At 33.1% G+C, this 20,242-nt stretch overlaps 3 protein-coding genes and 1 non-coding gene across 12 annotated transcripts; 1 reads left to right on the forward strand and 3 right to left on the reverse strand.

Annotated features, from left to right (window-relative positions):
• Positions 1-788: 788 nt before the first annotated feature.
• LOC105185838 (uncharacterized) lies at positions 789-4,247 on the reverse strand. 7 transcript variants are annotated; one of them, XM_025306257.1, is made up of 6 exons: positions 4,117-4,246; positions 3,728-3,919; positions 2,142-3,618; positions 1,879-2,018; positions 1,617-1,781; positions 789-973 (listed from the first exon to the last, which is right to left on the reverse strand). In XM_025306257.1, the coding sequence occupies exons 2-5, from the start codon at positions 3,875-3,877 to the stop codon at positions 1,761-1,763; spliced, it is 1,788 nt and encodes a 595-aa protein (XP_025162042.1). In that variant the 5' UTR covers positions 3,878-3,919; positions 4,117-4,246; the 3' UTR covers positions 789-973; positions 1,617-1,760. The 7 variants fall into 7 exon arrangements, with proteins under 7 accessions (XP_025162042.1, XP_025162043.1, XP_025162039.1 ...); XM_025306258.1 differs by having other exon boundaries at positions 1,879-3,618; positions 3,780-3,919; positions 4,117-4,247; XM_025306254.1 differs by having other exon boundaries at positions 1,879-3,618; positions 4,125-4,246.
• A 327-nt stretch (positions 4,248-4,574) lies between these two features.
• On the forward strand, positions 4,575-15,659 carry Eps-15 (Epidermal growth factor receptor pathway substrate 15). 3 transcript variants are annotated; one of them, XM_011145635.3, is made up of 14 exons: positions 4,575-5,004; positions 5,478-5,522; positions 5,601-5,834; positions 5,898-6,170; positions 6,270-6,500; positions 6,594-6,757; positions 6,836-6,995; positions 10,198-10,443; positions 11,434-11,496; positions 12,136-12,479; positions 12,618-12,810; positions 12,916-13,038; positions 13,159-13,476; positions 14,365-15,659. In XM_011145635.3, exons 1-14 carry the CDS (start codon positions 4,978-4,980, stop codon positions 15,112-15,114), a joined length of 3,171 nt encoding a protein of 1,056 aa, XP_011143937.1. In that variant the 5' UTR covers positions 4,575-4,977; the 3' UTR covers positions 15,115-15,659. The 3 variants fall into 3 exon arrangements, with proteins under 3 accessions (XP_011143937.1, XP_011143940.1, XP_011143939.1); XM_011145638.2 differs by having other exon boundaries at positions 14,328-14,496; XM_011145637.2 differs by lacking the exon at positions 14,365-15,659 and adding an exon at positions 13,931-14,321.
• On the reverse strand, positions 7,898-8,474 carry LOC112590283 (uncharacterized). Its single transcript, XM_025306251.1, has one exon. It carries the CDS (start codon positions 8,430-8,432, stop codon positions 8,052-8,054), a length of 381 nt encoding a protein of 126 aa, XP_025162036.1. The 5' UTR covers positions 8,433-8,474; the 3' UTR covers positions 7,898-8,051.
• Positions 15,660-19,089: 3,430 nt separating the features above from the next.
• Positions 19,090-19,161, reverse strand: TRNAQ-UUG (transfer RNA glutamine (anticodon UUG)). The gene has a single exon. It is a non-coding gene; the product is annotated as a tRNA-Gln (tRNA).
• Between the last annotated feature and the right edge of the window lie 1,081 nt (positions 19,162-20,242).

Consider the following 20,242-nt stretch of genomic DNA (forward strand, 5'->3'; position numbering starts at 1 on the left):
AAAAATGGTTTTCTTAAATATTTTTAGATATTTATTATAATCTTTTTCATATCTGAGAATCTCGGACATTACAATATTTATATAATATTTCACATCTATATCTCTAAAATATTTTGCTAACACTGTGTTCTATCTGGGTTATTGCATTCAATAGAAATTTCTTGTGACAACAATTAGACTAACATACTAAAAATAAAAACAGAATTACTTTACTCAATATCGTTGGAAGTCTCTGCTGACTAATAATAAAGTTTTATTTCATGCTTTTGCCTAACAAACGCGAGCCCATGCTGAAACTATCAAATTCTGAACCGGATTCTTTTCGTTCTTCATGACCAGTGAAAATTTTTAGTCGCATTTGAATGAATCTCTTCAGAATAGCTGTTGCAAGATTGTGACACTTTGGTATAGCGGAAGCATACAAATTTGGATACTCCTTCATTATATTTGTCAAAAATATGTCTGCATTTTTACGGACAGATGTGATGACGTGCTCAACACCTCTAAAACATTCTTCTGCTTTCACGATCAGAGTGAAAATTTCGGAAACTTGTACTTGAGAACAACTTACATAGTTTGTTTGGCGAGTAAATTTACTTTCTGGATGAGCCTGAGGACCCTTATGAAGTACAGCTGAAAAACATGTAGAACAAATTAAGTCTAACTTTGTAACTGTAAAAACTTGATGAACCACATAGCCTGCTACTCTGTACAGCATTTTATTTTCTTTTTGTGGTACTGTGTGACTACTTTTGTGAAAAGTAGAATTATAAAGTCTCTTGGCCAATCTCCATTGTTATTCAAAGCAGTATCCAAAGCAGCAAATTTCAACTCTTCAAAGATATTAATAAGTATTTCTCCCTCTGTCTTAAAGTCATAACTACTTCCAGGTACTTCCCTCAAAAGCATTGAAATAGTAGTTTGTCTTAGCCGTTGCGTTACTTGAAGTGGTGTAGGTGTTGGTCTGCGATACCTTATGACAGAGAAAAGATTTTCAATGATATCTTGAGTAAGTCGACCAGTAAACAGAAAGTCATAACCAAGTTCATTCAGGCACAATTCAGCAAGATCTAAAATAGTCTTAGTCGAAATTTTAATTGCAGTCTGTACAGGTTTCCAACCTCCTGATATATACATATGTTGGAACACATCCATTGTCAGTTTAAGAATAGTAATAGCTTGTTCATAAGTCTCTGTATTTCTTTTACTTAAAGCAGATAAGAGGGATCTGCAAGTGACATAACGGAACCATTCATGCATTAATAGCACCATCCAAGCTGTTGTAACCATTTCAGGGTCACCTCCTTCCATAAAAGCGATATTAAACAAGCTAGCAGCAGTACGATGATTAATGACTCGTCTCGCGACATTTAACTTCATCTTGTCAAAATGATTGCATTGCACATCACTCCTCTTTAATTTTGGAGTCATTCGCCACATATCTCCACTTTGATAATCAATTAGGGCAAAAATATGAGCCACTTTTACTGCTGAAGAAGGCAGACTTTGTTCTTCAACAATTCGATCAGGAAGATGTATAACTTTATTGTTTGTCAGCATTTCTTTGAAATTTTTAAAAGCGTGCACAACATTAGCCATAACAAACATTTTCTGACCTTCAACACATGGATGGCAGAAGCTGTTATTCAGTATCTGCGGACCCACTTCTATTCCCAGGGCTTTCCATACATTACGATTACCCATGTCGCAAGTCAGAACACGAACTGTTATTCCCACTTTGTACGACTCACGTACAATTTCTAGACAGCGATCTTTGACTGCTTCAGAAAAAAAAGAATTTCCAGTGAAATCATAGGCTACTGGTTGTTTCCACCGGACAGCTAGTCCTCCTAAGATCCACACCATGATTTTACTTGCCTTTTCCTTTAGCATTGATAGGGATACCTCAGTCCGCCATTTCTCTCTTGTATCAGGATCAGGATATTGAAGCTTTAACTGTGAAGTTACTTTTGGTTTTGCTCCTGGTATAGTACACCAACCTATGTATGACTTGGTTCCTGCATTGTAATCAATTTTCTTCTGAATTGCCATCTCGTCAAAAATAAGAACGCAGTCTTTGTTTATAGTTTTCATTGAGCTTATTTTTTTATGAAGAAGCTTAAAAATGTCATGCAACAAACCAGGCGAGAACTGTACATGTTGAAGTTTAAATTGAAGAAGACGAACAGACGGCAAAGGCATTTGTAGCTGTGACTGTAATTGATATCCAGTGGTGCCAGATGCAAAATGCAACTGTAAAGCGATTTGTAATGTCTTATTTGTCCATTTACTGCCGCGACTCGAACTCAAACATAGAGCATTAAGCTGATCCTCCCCAAAGCGAGAAGACAATTTGTTCTTAAAAGATGATAACTTTTTCTGCCAATATGTAGCTAATTTACGTAAACTGTCAACTTTTCTTTTCAGGACACGGTTTTGCTGTAAAATACTATCAAGTTTCAAAGATGGATTCAATGTAGGTTGAATATCAATAGATAGAATTTTGGATTGTTTCAGCATAAGTTTCCGACAATTTTGAATAAAATAATTTTTACATTCTACGGTACTGGTATTATATGTCATACAACTGTTTACAATACTAGGATTACGACTGGGACTTCCTTCTATTATAGAATTATCAGGTATTGTATTATCAGGTATTGTATTATCAAATATTATATAACTATCAGGTCCAGTCATGTTTCTCACTATTATATTGTTATTAATAGATTCACACTCCGAATTTCTGCTATATCTTGTAGTACTTATCACAATGCTACTCTTTGAATTAACATTACTTTTAGATTTCCCACATTGTTCAACATTTTCATATATGGAGTTTGTCAATGTATGAATGTTAATATTTTGACTAAAGTCCCGTAGTTCCGCTATTGCACTTAGACCAGTATTATTATTTGTACTTTGATTATTATTATTAATACTTTGGTTAAAATCAGTTCTTGTTTGGACTTCATTCATCTTACTTGCTATCAATGGTACCTTACATTCTCTAAGAATCACATTCATATTCGCACTACAATGTGTTACTCCTATCTTATGACTCGACTGATTATCACAGTGCATAATGCTAGAAGGTACTTGACATTCGTCAAGGTCTCTATTCATATTCATATCACAAGAAGTTACTCCTATATTATGACTCGACTGATTATCGTATTGCACAATGCTGGAAGGTATTTTACATTCACTAAGGTCCACATTCATATCACAATGTGTTACATTATGACTCGACTGATTATTACAATGCATATAGCTAGAAGATATATTTCTTTGAGAAGTGGACTCTATCGCAGTTGGTCGAGGAACCAAAGATGAAACGATCTGTCTTCTTAAGGCTATGGGACATTGTGTCTCATGTATACATTCTTTTTTTGGACGTCCTCTTTTGATGCAAAGTTTTTCATTCTCTTTATTACTTGTCTTTTTGTTCCTATTCTGTAGATGTTTTGGTAGTCCTGGATGATCTTCTAAAGGATTAAAAGTTTTATTATTGACCTGCAAAGGTTTGACATTCCTACAAGTATTTGAGCAGTTGCAAAAAATTATAGGAATAAGGCTTCGAGTATTTGTTTGTAAATCTTCTCTGCTGAAATGTTCCTACAATATAAGATAAGAACCATAAAACAAAATCTTATGACATAACATCTAAACATATATATTTTCTAAAGGAAACAACTATTTTATAATTTTATAATTGCATTCATACCTCAGAAAGATAAAATTCATTTCCCATAGTACTTCTGTTTAATTTTTCTAACCATTGTTGCCGCAGATGAGGAATACAAGGGCACCTCCTGAACTTTATCCCAGTACTATACTTATTTGAACAATTATTTGCACTACATACTCGTACCATGATGCAAATCAATATTTAAACACCGCAACATAATTACAAATACTGCAAAAATAATAAAGTAATTACATAATTTGAAATTATTCTTATAAATGTTTCATGCGACAATAAATAGCCATCAAATCTCTTTAAGGAAATACAATAAAACAAGTTTGTAAAAGGTTATGTTCAAATTCCAGCAAGTTTTTTAGACAATGTATTTACATTAGAAACATGTTTCAAAAGATTTAATGTAAAATAACCTTGCAACCTTCTTATTTAGCAGACAGCTAGCGAACTGTACGATTTTTCCTCGCAAACATGACGTATTCTGACGTCATATAGTACAGCCAATCAAAAACGTGGAGGCAGTTTGCGACTTTTTGATTTCAGGCTCTTTACTTGCTGGATGAAAATATTGCGTTGTGATTGGTACATTTCCGAAGATGGATGGAAATGCACCAATCAGAACGCAGTATTTTCATCCATCAAGCAATCCAGCACGAAAACAAGCACCGTGTGCCGCTGGCTTAAGCAAATCGACCGATCACAATCGAAATTAAGGACGCCCTTTTGAAACTTACGAGAATAATTGATTGTAATTGGTCAGTTTCTTTATTGCTTGCGTCTTACTGCTTAAGTTCAGCTTGTGTGCGATGGCCTTTACTCTTACAGCTATTGTAGATGAGCCTTTATCGTATATGAGTGTTTAATATAGGGTGCGGTCCATCAATCGCTACAAATGCTTCGAAGCGTTTTTACTTCTCTCTCTTTCTTCGTTTGCATCCGAGAAATAGAACGAGAAAGAGAAACGCTTCAAAGCATTTATAGCGGTTCCCGGACCGCACTCATAGTACGCGCATATACGCAACAGCTACGGATTTAATTGGTTGGAGATTTTGACATTCTGTATTATCGTATCCTGTGAAGTACGCTCGTAATAATTTTCTTCGATTTTCGTGTGATAACCGATTACAAGCAGATAAGACGGAAATATAATCGTAATAATATATCAGAGCATTCGCTGATATCAAAATATGTCTGTAACGATGCTAAACGAAACAGTTAAAATCGCTTGCTATCGATTGAAAGCCTGATTGGTTAAGCCAGTGTTTAATGCAAGTATGGCCGCCCTGCCGTCACCTACGCAGGTACATCGCAATTTTGGCTATTTTATAAAAGTATAACGCTTGATAAATTACGAGCACGTCGAGAAAACAAGGTCTCACAAGGTTTCGTCGCGATCCGCAGACTTATCACGCTAACAACTGAACCTTCGTGTTTGTCACAGCAGTATAATCGTCGATAGGTTCCTGTCGGGCTGTTTGGTTCAAGGCATTTCGTTTCGATGCAAAAATAACATCAGGTTTTATTTTGCCTGTTTTTCCATAAATTTTCACTCATTTGGTAAAAAGCTCCTGCTAATACGTAATATGCAAATTTTTCGCGTTTACCGGCTTATCGTTCTCGTATCCGTCAGCTCATTTGGGCGTTGATAAGCCTCGCATACATCTCTCGCTTCCGCTGATTATTTTTTTATACGAATCATTTGGATGTTTGTTTGTTATTTAATTTAGTTACTTATTGTCACAGAAAGAAACAGTCGAAAAATGTTCTTTTACAGGTGGCTGGAAGCCATACCGCGATATATGAAGCTTATTATAACCAGGTATTCATAAAAGAAACAAGTACTATATACACAATTATATAGACAGTCCTACATAAATGGGGGCTATATTGTTCTTAGGTTGATCCAAATGGACAGGGAAGGATCGAGGCAATGGATGCTGCAAGATTTCTTAAGAAATCCCAGCTGAGCGATGTTATTTTAAGTAAAATATGGGATATGGCTGATCCACAATCACGTGGAAATTTGGATAAATCTGGTCTTTTTGTTGCGCTTAAATTATGCGCATTGGCACAAAGTGGAAAAGATTTGAATATGACTAATTTAAATCTTGAATTACCACCACCAAAAATGGTAAGTTACATACATATATTTTTAACTGGAACAAACATTGTTATATGTCTTGCTTGGCATTAGGGAGAGATCCCAGTTATCCCACAGAAGACTATTACTAACGCCCTGCCAGTAATAACATCCATAAACAATGGAGATTGGTCGATTAATTCTACAGAGCAAGCAAAATATGATCAACTTTTTGATAGCTTGCAACCATCTAATGGATATATATCTGGAAATAAAGTAAAAGGTGTGCTTATGGATAGTAAACTTCCCTTAGATACTCTTGGGAAGATTTGGGACTTGGCAGACATGGATAAAGATGGTATGCTGGATAGACATGAATTTGTAGTTGTAAGTATTGGCTACAGTTTATGTGGTAATGTTTTAAAATTTACTAATATCTCTGCTTCTTTATATAATTCTATTTACTACCTTTACTACCACTACTAGGCCATGCATCTTGTATATAAAGCATTGGAAAAATATGCAATACCAAGTGTACTTCCACCAGAATTAATGCCACCTGGTAAAAGGAAAGATATTGTATCTAAACCTAAATCTCCTATACCAGTAGGTATGGCATCAACAATATCGGCATCACCATCATCACAGCCACCACCAATCCCACCCTTGCCAAACACAATGGCTGTAAAGAGTTTGACTGGGTTAGATGCTGTAAAAGTATTTATCTTTCAAAGCAAAATTTTAAAAACTTAATACTTAACATATATGCTATAATTGACACTGTAATATTCTCACATTGTGTATTTTTAGACAACCACGCAAGTGCAGTGGGTAGTCTCAGTCGAAGATCAAATAGCTGCAGAGAAATTATTTTTACAAGCTGATATGGATATGGATGGATTTGTCTCAGGTTTGGAAATCAAAGATGTCTTCCTACAAAGTGGACTTCCACACACTATATTAGCCCATATCTGGTAAGTACAATATTATTTGATAAAATATACAATATATAGAATCTTTAATAGAGGAGTTTATAATGACATATGTTATAGGAGTTTATGTGATACTTGTCAAAGTGGGAAACTGAATAAAGAACAATTTGCTATAGCTATGTGGCTTATCAAAAGGAAACTCAATGGTATAGATCCTCCAGCAAGTTTAACCCCAGAAATGGTGCCACCTTCAATGCGGAAAGCTGGAGAAACTATTGTGGTAACTTTATTCAGATATATATATTTTTTATATTTTTGCTACTATTAAACATACATATAGCATATATATATATATTCCAAACTCTGAGTTACAAAACTTGTATTTAATATATTAGACTATTCCTCATAATTTTACTAATGTATATATCGCATACGACCTTTGAAAGCTCTCCAGAATATAATGAGAAATACATTAATTATGCATATAGCGCCAATTAAAACAATGTGGTAATTTAGTTTAAATTCTATTTTTCCAGTCACATTTAGTTTTATTACACCGGCGAGTTCATTATCTTGCCAACAGCTAATAATAAAAAGTAAGTTTTAGTCTTATTGTTTGTTGTCAATTCATTGTCAACGAATTTGTTTTACCTATATATATTAGTGTCTTCAAACTTTAGAGATTGGAATATTATATGCATCTGAGGATTAATGCGAATTCTCCCATTTGATTGTTCTTTGATGTTAAACGGAATTATTTTATCATTAATATGCCAGATAGTTGAAATATCTGCATTCAAGTTTCTGAAATGTTAATAAAATAATTTTCAATAGCTCTTTATCGTTTATCCAAGTATGATTTATACAATTTACTTAATAAGTTTTGTATTACCTCGGACATACAAGTTTAATTTTTTTATTATATTTTTCGTAAATTACGATACGCGCGATCGATGGCGATAGCTTAGATATTTCTTGAACCATAGAATATATACCAGCACTATTGTTTGCACTTTCCAATATATTTTTCTTTTCGTTGCGTACTTCAAATATTATATTTTTGCGGCACTTTTTCTGTCGCAAGAATATTTGGCAATGTTATTCGTTTTTTTCTCATTGTTAATTAACCAACATAAATACCTTGCAATATTGTCTCATTTTTTCAGTTTTTCTGTTCTTAATAGCTGATATTATCTGAATTTGTTTCGGCACAAGTTCCGATTTGCATGGCAGCTTATTTTTAAATAATAATAGTGCTGTTCTCAAGCGAACTTGCGGATTCTTGTTCGCAATCATCTGAGTTGTATCCTCAACATTTTGACTCCATTCGTATTCTTCAACTTAGGATCGGATAAGAATTGAAAAAAGCTAGAGAATATTTGTTATTCGTTTTGTCTTTTCTTTTACCTGTTTTCTTTGTATATCGCAATTTATCGGTTGTCGAAACATCTTCGCTGATCATGTATTTATCGTGTGTCGCTGCCGTTTCGAGAAGGGAAATAGTGCAATAACCATATCGTAGCTTTATTCCGACTGAGTCGCACATGGAACATGAACTCCATGTGGTCCAAGTAGTATAAATTTTTAACTCATATTCTGGTACGTTTTCGGTCGGTGTTGCCTGCGGACCATGAGCCGCTGTCTCCTGATATACATCTATCGTCTCGAGATCGTTATCGATATATAGATAGTAAGCCGACCCCGTGGTATCTTGCATTTGACACCAATACAATCCTGTCTGATCTGGCTAAAGAATAATCTTTCCATATATGATCATATTATCTTTCATGTTATCTGTATTTATATGTTGAATATATATCCAATATATTATATATTATGCAACGTACTTTGAGATTATACATGACGATGTACTGGCTGTCTGATGAATGGCTGATGTAATTTGTATCTTCTATGATGCTTTTAGTAATGCTACCTCTGTTGCTGTTGAAATACCACTTTATTGAAGTGGTTACGTCTGTCGGCGAGATGCAAATCTTACAGTTCAAACTGTAAATAAGCATTTTATTTAATTTCGTAATTATTAACAGACTTTTCACGGTTATTTCTTCTCTCGATCGTACGTCATAGATGTCCCTTCTAATGCCGTAAGCGCATTTGGATAGATAATCCTCTCGCGTCCTACGCTCATATATGTCTTTTGCAGACATTCGTAATAATCTAGCCACTGCTGTTCGTGAATTTGTCTCAGAGTTTTGTTGGTTCTTGGATACTCGTATCCGTCAATATTCAGTAACATATATATCTCGCTGCCTTATTACGATTTATATGATGAAATCGTCACGCATAGAGAGATTATAAATAGAAATTATTATTCGTGATGAAACCTACGTACCTTGTTTGCCATGACGCATTCTATTGATCTTTCTCCGCAATTCATTGTGTTTGTCTAAATAGCGTGATTGCAACAAAGCGAAAGAAACGTTATTTAAATAATAATAAATTAAAATACATATTATTACGCGTATTTTCATGATCGCTATGTCAAAGTTACCATGAGGTTATTCACAACTTTATAGAATAAATGCTAATCGTTGTATCTAGGATATCCCGTATTTATCTAAATATCAATGTATGCTTAATGATATTATTTTCGAAGAATTCCTGAACTAGTACACTTTAGTGTAATTAACTTAGAATGAAAAAATATATTTTCACTCTGAATTATTACACTAGTTCAGAAGTTTTTCAAAACCTAACAGACTTTAAGATAATTGTTAAGATCTACAGATATACAGAGCTCGAGTAAATATTTTACCGACTCATTGTAAAATTAAACGTGAACATTTATCCAACGAAAAATATCGATAAAACATTCATAGATTTAAAATTCTGTGAAAATCATCCACGAATATAATTTATGTTTCACATAAAATTGTCATGATAGAACTGCATTTGAAAAATCAAGCAATTAAAAATTAAGGCTCGAAATAATAGATTGTCCGTGTTATATGGTACAGACGATCTTGGAAGAATTAAATATAAAAGTTGCGAATAACGTATACAAAAATTTACAAAGCGGAAGTTTTGTGGTAGCAATTTTATTCACATGTAAATTATTATTATAGTATTGTTAATATTTTATTCACATATATTCGCATATTTACAACATACATAACAATACGTTACAAAACATATTTTAAACATACATTTAGAAAACAGACAAGATTATATTGAATCTGATATCATAATTAGATCAATAATTCTAATCTAATCTATTCTGATCAAATTAACAATTCTGATCTAAATTAGACCAATCTAATTTTAGAACAATCTGAATTGGATGAACGCAATTAAAATATTAATAATCTAATAACTTTATATGGTCTCTAATGTACAATATAAATTTTCACATTGTAAATCAATTTTATATTAAAATAATTATAAAAATTCCATGGTAGAAGATATTTCAGCAAGAATTACAAATATTGGTCTCGTAATTTTAATGTTTCATGCTGTTTCAGGAAAATAATAACATATCAGGTTATTCAAATCCAGAACTGGATATGATAAGCAAAGACATAGCAGAGCTCGTACGTGAAAGACAAAGCATGGAACAAGATATAGCACAAAAAGAAGCCGATATTAAAATAAAAAATGGAGAGATTAAAAGCCTTCAGAGTGAATTGGACACGCTTGCAGCAACTTTGAAACAGCTCGGAAATCAGAAGGGTGAGGCGCAGAAGAGATTAAATGACTTAAAGGCGCAGGTAAACAAAAGTTTGGTAACATACTAAACAGTAGCTTGCTTATTGAATGTGCAGCACTGCTTTTTAGGCCCAACTATATGAAGATGCACATGCAGTTGTTGCTTGTACATCGCGCTTATAAAACGATGCCGGTTTTTTACATAATGACGTTTGACGAGTGAAATAAAATAGTAATAAATATATATAATAGAAATACATTACATGCATATCCACATATACGCCTACACATAAACGTTTTGTTTGAATGTACAGATATGTGTAACAGTATCATTTTATATAGTGTGATTATATTCATACAGCATACGCACACATACACATAGAAATAATTTAAGGTTCTTTTTTTTTCATACACATACACATACTTCATTTCTTTATTCATTATTTTATTTTACATATACAAGACTAATATAACGCATACATCCGCTCGTGTGCGAGTAGAATTTATTAAATTATAAAAAAATCCTTCGTTATAAATAATTATTGAGATGTTAATTAAAAGAAATTAATGTATGAATGCGCGGGATGCGATGATATGAGTATAAGGTAATCTGAAGAAATATGTTTTGTTTCCTGATTTGGCAATGGAAAATATTGATATACAATTCAGTATTATTTTTATACTAATGACCGCGTCATACACTATTCGTAAAGTTACTCTGCTTCTCACTACCAACCGATCTTTATCATTACTAAAAAATAATGTTAAAGACATGTTTCTTTACATTACTTTGCAGAGCACTGATTTGCTAATATGTTTTAATTAGTATCTTAATTATTGTAGTTTGCAAAATAATAAACAATTTTTTGTCCAGTTTGATGAATTCTATTTACATACGAGTGAATATATGCATTATTTCAGACTGTATTGTTAATGAAAGCTAGAATCCATACATTTAATGAAAAAAAAATGCGATTCAGTAATTATTTGTTTATTTTGTATTTTATTCCCGTTTCCTTTCATGATTTTATTTTATTATGTTTGGCTTGTAGAAGACAGAAATAGATAGAGATTTGAGTGAAGTTGAAGAGAAGATTTGGGAGGAACTGAAGAAGGTATATAAAAAATATGTCAAAATATCGTTTAACGCATTGATTATAATCTTTTTATACATTAAATTCGTATTCAATATGTGATTTTTCTCAGTATGAGATAATATCTTGGGTAAATCTTTTTCTTTTCATATAATTTTCGAGTAATATTTTTTATAATATATTGCTTACATATATTTTTGGAAATATTTATTTTCGAAATAGATAAAACTAAATAATATTCTTCGAAATCGAAGTAAATAAAAAAATAATAAATTTATCGAAGAATAAAGTGATCTCTATTATATGTGTAACATATACTCTTATGATGCAATACATATATAAATAACAGTAGTGCATTGTTAGTAATGCTTTGCCAGCATGCATGTGAACTGTTACACTTAATGTGATATATGATAATGTGATATAAAGAAGAATATAGTGTAATCTAAAAATGGCGTTTGTAATAAATTTTCGTATTTAGTATTATCTTGATAGTAAAAATGAAGATAATGTACTAATTAAAAATAAAATGTTATTTTAATATTTAAACTAATATCTAAAACTAAACGTACTAATAAAAAATATGCAATTATACTTTTTTTACTACAAATTTATAAAAAAAATAACCAGAATTGTTCACAAATTTGTCCTGTGTTTTAGGTTGATAAGCTCCGTCAACAAGCTGAAGAACAAGAGTCAGTGCTGCGGAGTCAAGAGGAGGAGCTGAATCTCAAAAGGCAGGAACTCGAGGGTCTACGACAGGAAGAACAACAATTGGAGCAACAACAGAATAAGAATAGGGACCAATTAAATGAGCTCACCAAAAAGCTGCAGGACACTCAGCTGGAAATTTGTCAAGCGAAGGCAAAGATCACTCATCTACAGGAACAGCAGCGTCAAATGAGCGACGCTATTGCCCTTTACGATTCTGCACTTGCCTCGGGCGACGTTGTTCTTGTACCTGATACTAGTCTACGGTTTATACCTGAGATTGAGGATATAGAGTGTGTATTACATTTTGCTTAATTAACCGACTCATTCCCTTTTCCCCTTATTCCTTTTCACTGCTTTTCATCTACTTTTAATCTCTCATTCTCTTCTAGTTGAAATAATTGTATTTTTATGCATTAAAAATAAATTAGATACCAAGCAACAACAAAGAATACAGACGAAATAAAAGAAGTGAAAACGGATGCCTTTCCCGATGCAACTGTTACTAACGTTTTGGATGGATTCGGAGAACAAGATCCTTTCGCAACGAGTAAAGCCAAAGAAGCATTTAGTGTGCCAGCATCCGATCCATTCGGAAGTGCATTTTCCGCACAGCCGTCTAACGTAAGTTATCTTGAAACTAATGTATTAATACTATCCGTTCCTTCCCCTCCCGTTTCGTTCCCTGCTGTTTTCGTAAGTTAATAGAAAAACAAAATGGCATTGCAGGAAGGTTTTGCAACAGATCCTTTTACCACATTCGACAATACCAATGCAGCTGTGAAACAGGATCCTTTCGATCCATTTGACAATGGAAAACATGCCGACAAGATATCCGCAACTGCAACATCGGTATGTGAACATGTGAATAAAATCTTCGCTTTATTTTTTACACTTTTTATATATTTTATGGTTTATAAAATCATCAAAGAATGAATAATATAACACATTTTCTTTTTCTCTTATATTAAGAACACGAAGGATCCGTTCGGGGATGATCCGTTTGCGAATCTTCACGCTCCGCCACGTCCCGAAAGTCCCAGTCCTGCTCTTCCACCGAAGAAAGCGAAACAACCACCGCCACGACCAGCTCCACCAAGACCCAGTCAAGGTCCAATTGGTCCGTTAAGAGCTGCGCCAGCTCCTCCAACGCCTTCACCTACTCCGGATCCGTTTGTGAATGCAAACTCCGACCCGTTTAGTGCTCAGCAAACGACAATCGACAACAATAACGTCAATAATTTCACATCTTCCACCGGATTCGCTGATTTCGCCAACTTTGATTCCAAAGTACGTTTATCTTCGGTAGTGTTTGTCTTTATTTGAGCAAATTTCATAGATTTTGTTGATAATATTATGTTCTTTTTAAATATTATATTTGTGAATTGTTTACACGCACTATTCTTTTTTATAAAGTACCCTTATTTGTATTTAACTATTTTAGTATGTCATACTTAATATTTAGATAGAACATTGGGATGGTGCAAATGTTTGTGAATTTATGACATGGAATCTCATCATCATGGAGTCAATCATTAAAATTATTTTTTGCAAACCTACATTTATTGATAGAACTATCGATAAATGTAGAATAAATGTGATTTTTTGTTAATTTTGCTGATGATATATAATCAAATGTTTAAATGTAATTCCGGAATGTTGCAATAAGTTTTCTCATAATCTTGCCGCGTCTATATAAAAAAAAAATTTAATTATATTTAATAATATTTTGTTTCATATTTAGGTAGAAGCTGTACACACAATTTTGAGTTTACCTGCCTACCATTGGGCTGTCTTCTCGGAGAGCATGCTGTCTGCAAATTAATTTCTTTATATTTTTTTCTAGGGTATCCGTATTATTTATTTATGTCACTCGCATGATTGTATTTTGATTATTATTGTTGCTTATACTATTGCTGGTCGTCTCGAGTCATATTTAACGGATAACAATTTGCAGTCGTTTGCAACGATTTGCAACACGAGAAAATTGTCTAATTACCGATAAATGCGACTCGAATAGAAAATTATAGTATTTTTGCAGTCTTACGATATAGCAACGAGCAGCGGCTTAAATCCAGCGGCCGCTAAATCTGGACGACAGTCGACGGTAGTCGCGTTATTTTGCTTATACCTTCTTTCAGTAAAACAAAACTGACCAGTGACAAAAACCTGCTTCAGCCGGAACCAACGCCTAATCGAACGGCTCCGCCACCAAGAACGACGAATAGGAGCCATGTAGTACTGACACAACTGAAGCTGTCGGACTTCACGGAGGATCCTTTCCGCGACTACCGTTACGAGGATCCCTTCAGCATAGCGGATCCATTCGCCGAAGACGAAACTAAGGATGTGAATGCAAACAAAAGTAGCGGTGGTGCGGATAAAACGGCGGCGGATCCCTTCGGCTTTGGGACAATTTCTGCTTTTTCGGGTAAAAATGCTTCGACCAAAGTTTTCGATAGCGATTTCTCAAACACCTTTCCGCTTGTCAAGGCGAAGATTGAACAAAACAACGCTACAACAGCGAACAATAACAAGTTTGACGCCGACTTCGGGAAAGCATTCGCCGCTGATAATAGGAACGCTCGGGTCATCGATACCGACTTCTCAAATACGTTCGCTAACGTGAAAGCGAAAATTGTCGATCTAGATGAAGCGTTCTCAACTAAAGGCGCGAAAACTGTCACGAAGGACGAGTCGGACGCTATAAAAACTAAAACCGCCTATAACGAGAAACTCGCGAACGATTTCGGCAGAATATGGAATGGTAATAACGTGACCGATCTGTCGGAAGAGGAACAGTTAGCTTGGGCGGAGAAACAGAGTTTAAAAACGGAACAGGAGAGACTTAAGCGTAAAGAGAAGGAGGACGCTGATTTGGCTTTCGCTATCGAGCTCAGTAGGCAAGGAAAAACGGGAAATGTTTGAGCATTTCGCTTCCATAATGTTATATTTCTTTATGTTGGTATATTATATGTATATCACCACATGATTGTAAATTTTCGTTAAGTTGCATGGCGTTTTGCATCTCTCGTATTAATGGCATTGTGTAAGTTTACGCTGTTACGCATTAGCACGTATAGACGCGTAAAATATAGAGGCAGATTATCAGATTGACAATAACGTCGAGTACAGACTTTAAGAGTATTCCAAGAGAGAAAAGAAGTACGCGTTGTTACGAATTATGGTGTTTTCTCGGTTAAATGTAATTAAGCGTGGTACCTTTACTAAAATTTCATATCTGCCGGTGCGTTTTCACGAGCAGTAACTGCAAAAATCGATAGATATATTTTGCACCTTCGATCAATTTTGTCTTCATTCCTTTAATTTTTTTTTTCTCGATCAAGGCGACGAATTATAATTTGCGCTTATTTTACAATAATCCACGTATCGAACGTATCCGGTACTCCAGTGTATCATGCGACTATAAATATATGAACGATAATAAATAGAAGTATAATACGAGAAGAGAATTCATGTTGTAAGAGTTATTCGATTATTAAAGTACAATAACACAAATATCATCATTAAACGCATTGTTATTAATAGGTAAACGCTATTATAGTAATCGATAATTATTTACAAAACGATGTACTTCATGGATTATTCTGATTTTAATGTGTTTTACAAAATGTGGAATCTCTAGTCATCTATTTTGAATTACGTGGGAATTGCATATAGTTTCTAAGATATATCACCTCAAAATTCTGCAATTTTATATTAAATTATCGTGAGTGAACTGTTATTTGCTATTGTTACTCTAAACATGTCACATTCTATTCCTTTTTATTTAACTTTTGATTTATGTGTACCAATCTCTGAATTATTATACAACATTATTATAAAATATTATATAACTAATGTTTAACTTATGTATAGTTTACCGAAAATATTCAAATCTTTTATCTTACTAAATTAATCTACCGTATAAATAAAATAACAGATCCTAGAAAAGTTAAAAGAGGCAAGATTTGAGCTCAATGCTTAAACTTAAGCGACTCAACATTGAAGTATTTCTTTATAAATTTTGTTATACATCTAAGCTCAAATATTGTATTGGGGCCTTTATTAACTTTTGTATTTGTTATTTTAGTATACGATAGCCTCATTAATTTGGTAAGACAAAAGGTTTGGATAATATTTTGAAGAAATACTCTTTAATGATAGATATACACAAAATGTAAAATCTACTTATGATAAAATTATATCAGATTATACCACTTTAAATTTTCTTTAATATTTATTTCTTAATAAATTTTTCTTTCTTTTTAATAATCAGCGATTAAAATCTTTTAAATTTATTCAGGAAAGTCAGTTTGACAGTATGTATCAGATTTATTGAAGGCTGGTTTTTTCTCGATGCTTTTATTTATTTGCCGTATGTTTTCATAAAAACTAGCCTATGTAAACATAATAAATGTGGACAAAAAAAGAAAACAATTTATTTAGAATGATAATAAATAACTGAACAAAATCAGGTATAAAATTGTAATATTTCGAAGCGATATATCTTATGAATTATATGCGAAACCTACGTGATTTAAAGTATAAATAGCTCAGGATTATACTTTTTGTTAAACATGTTAAAATCAAAGTAATCCGTGAAGTATTGTATCCGTGAATTTGTAAATAATTACCTAGCAGTTGAAAAAATATGAGATTCAATTAATATTTGTCGCTAATCGTTCATTCGTCATTCGGCGTATGAGAGCCTAACAATTCATCAGCTACTGTTAGCTTCGTGTAAACGAGAAAAAAACAAAAAAAAGAACAAAATGAATACACATACATACATATTGTCGACGAATTTTTTGAAATATCGAGGTAATGATACCCGTAACAAAAGATGCCGTCTAACTCAGCCTTCAGTCTTAGAACGTTCCAAAGAATATGGTGTTCGGAGACAGCATATCTTTGTGCTTGGCGAAAAGGTTCTATGTTTCAATGACAGAACTTTACAACCAAACACGAGAAATTACATCTATCTTGACTAATACGTTGTAATATCGTATAATTTCGACAACGATGTTATATTTCATATAATGTATATACATATATATTATATACTCTATAAATATTAAATCTCGCGCGATAATTCTTGTTATTGTAAGTTTCTAATTATCACATCGCAATGTTTAGTTATAAGATAATTACGCACGCTGTACGAGGATGTATGCTATCGCAAAATGTCATTAATAATGTCAGTGCAAAAGGAGACTCGTGTCATATGTTTATGTATTTTTATTTAATTTGATTTGCGTTTGTGTATCATACAATTTTTAATTACATTTCATTTTATCTTCTAGGCATGCAACATGTATGTTTTATGAATGCATGCGTATGCATGGGCGTATGTACGTATGATGTATGTATGTGTATATGTAAATTACAGATACACATTAAGAGGATTTCACCAAAATAAATATATGGTATTTTAAAAAAAGAATCTACCGTTTAGTTGACACGACTTAAACGGCTTCGACCAATAATAGCAGATTTTCAATTGTCACAAGAAAATAATTCTGTATTAGGTGAATTATTTCGGATGTATTTTTGTTTCTGGTTTTTCATGTTCGGTTTTATTTTATTCTTTGAAAACTATGTAGAAACACGCGGTGATATGTAACGCCGCGGAATATATATATTATATAATCTATAAAAGCTCTAATTATAAATCTACATCACGTAAAGATGATAATTAATACGTGATACACACAATGTATAATCGCGATTTATTCATTTAGATCAACTATTACCATGCACCGACATATGCAAGTAACTTGCACATATATCATATATCGTAAGTAGTAGATTTCATATGTAAAACACAACTTTGAAACGAGAGGGACGAGTTGAGGACGAACGTGAATTCCAAAGTCGTCAATAAGTAGCATCGACAAAAATTATAGCAATGTCATACAACAGCCCCATTGCGTTTTATTACCGAATATGATCGGCCGTATTAATAGCAGTAATGATCGCTAATTCAATTTTTTCGCACCGTTAGTGTTCCGCTGATATTTTTAGGTGTAATTTAATTCAGGGATCGTTAATAATGTAATTTGAATTGTATTCGAGTATAAATATTGCGCACGTGTGCACGCGCATGTGTGTGTGTGTGTATGTGGTGAATGAGAGAAAGTAATAACTACCCTTATCTTTGACATGACATTCGATATCCTTCTATATATATTTTACTAAGCTTAGTGAGAACACACTGATTTTGATCTTCGATCTAACATACAAACGTTCTTTCGTCTGTTCGATACCACTATTTATATTGTATCACTTAGTGAATTATTTAATACTCAGTTACTCAGATATATGTGCAATCTTAATATTTTAAATTTAAGTTCGTTCGAACGTTTGAGAAAGCAAGATTTGCTTATTTCAGACAAGGTTGCTTATTTTTTCAGTGTGTAAGGAAATTACTGTTTCATAGCTACGATGCACGTCGATAAATTTCATAAGCCTATGTTACGATATTAAATGCCATATGTGTAACTCGATGACTGAAATGATACCGCACGTAGCAGATTAGTTAGCGTTTAACTTGACAGGTTGATTACCAAATAAGCTAATAATGCGGCCGAGCAAGCTTGTCATACGATTGATAAATTCTATACGCATGTTACTACAAGTTCTTATAGGCGTATACAAGTAACCGTTGATTTATTGTTGAATAACCATATATACTTCTTGTATATATAAGTTCAAATGTATAAATTATCTGTTCACGGAATTATACATTGATCCTTACGTGTTGATTTCAGTTATAGTTAATACGAAAAAATCACGCATTCCATAACATAGTTTATGTTAATGTTCGTGATAAAAAGCGCTTTATCTATTGATATGTTAAGTTAATATTTACATTAAAAATAAAAAGAAATGGAATTTCAAAGGTCCCACCGAGATTTGAACTCGGATCGCTGGATTCAAAGTCCAGAGTGCTAACCATTACACCATGGGACCACTTGTACTACTCACTCATATTAGTGATATTTCCTGCAGCACTTTGTAGTTAATCATTTTATTCTTTAAAAATAATTATAAATTGCAATATTTATGCATCTGAATTTGTTTTGTGCATTTAGAAAAAACATATGTTTGAGTTATTATATACACATAGAGAAGAAAAAACAAAAGTAAAAGTATATAACAAATATAGCCAAAATTATCTTCCAAAATACTGAAAGCAATAGGTCTGTTTTTTATCGCTGAACTACACTGTACACTCAGCGAACATAAAAAGAAATAGATATACATCTAGGACAGTGCCCGGAATTACTTGCACGATCGGGCCGATTTCTGAGAGCTACGCCTCCTTACTTCCCCTTATCGCTCCAGCCCGCACGGCGGACCTAGAAACTGACAGTCGCGAGGCGCTGTCTCAGGCACGTCACATGAGACAGTCACATGAGACGCTTCACAGTTTAACATAGCTGAAACAAATTTATTTATTAAAACTCCATAGGCATTTTTTATAGTTTACTAATATAATATAGTCTTAATATTAATATAAATATATATTAATAGAAATATTAATATAAGTAATATTCTTAATATAACTATAATATACAGTATTAATGTATTAATATTATTATAAGTACAAAGTATAGGTTTTCTATATTATAAAAAAACAATAGGTTTCCACGTCACCCATGAGGTACTATTGCCAACGCGTTTTTTTTTAAGTGGTATCCCCTGTAGGCCTATTCCACTGAAGAAGAAAAATAATTTTGATCGAGAAAAAGAAATTGAAAAGAAGACGAATGTATCAAACCGATTTCCTAATCCTTTTGTGCGACTGAATAAGCGACGAGATATCTACATTAATATTAGAGGTGCTTGTTTGCATCAATGAGGATAAGGATGCATCATTTAAAGAAGAACGTTTATCTGTTTTTATATATTTTATCTTAGAAAAGGAGCACTCACATAAATATGTAGAACCAAACATAGAAGAAATACGAAGTGCAAAATTTATGAGATTGGGATAAGAACATGGCTTTAAAATTTTTTAAAATTCTATTCCACTTTCCGGTCGCGTTTT

This window comes from Harpegnathos saltator, unplaced genomic scaffold (assembly GCF_003227715.2).
Source record: "Harpegnathos saltator strain DR-91 unplaced genomic scaffold, Hsal_v8.6 scaffold773, whole genome shotgun sequence".
Lineage (NCBI taxonomy): Eukaryota > Metazoa > Arthropoda > Insecta > Hymenoptera > Formicidae > Harpegnathos > Harpegnathos saltator.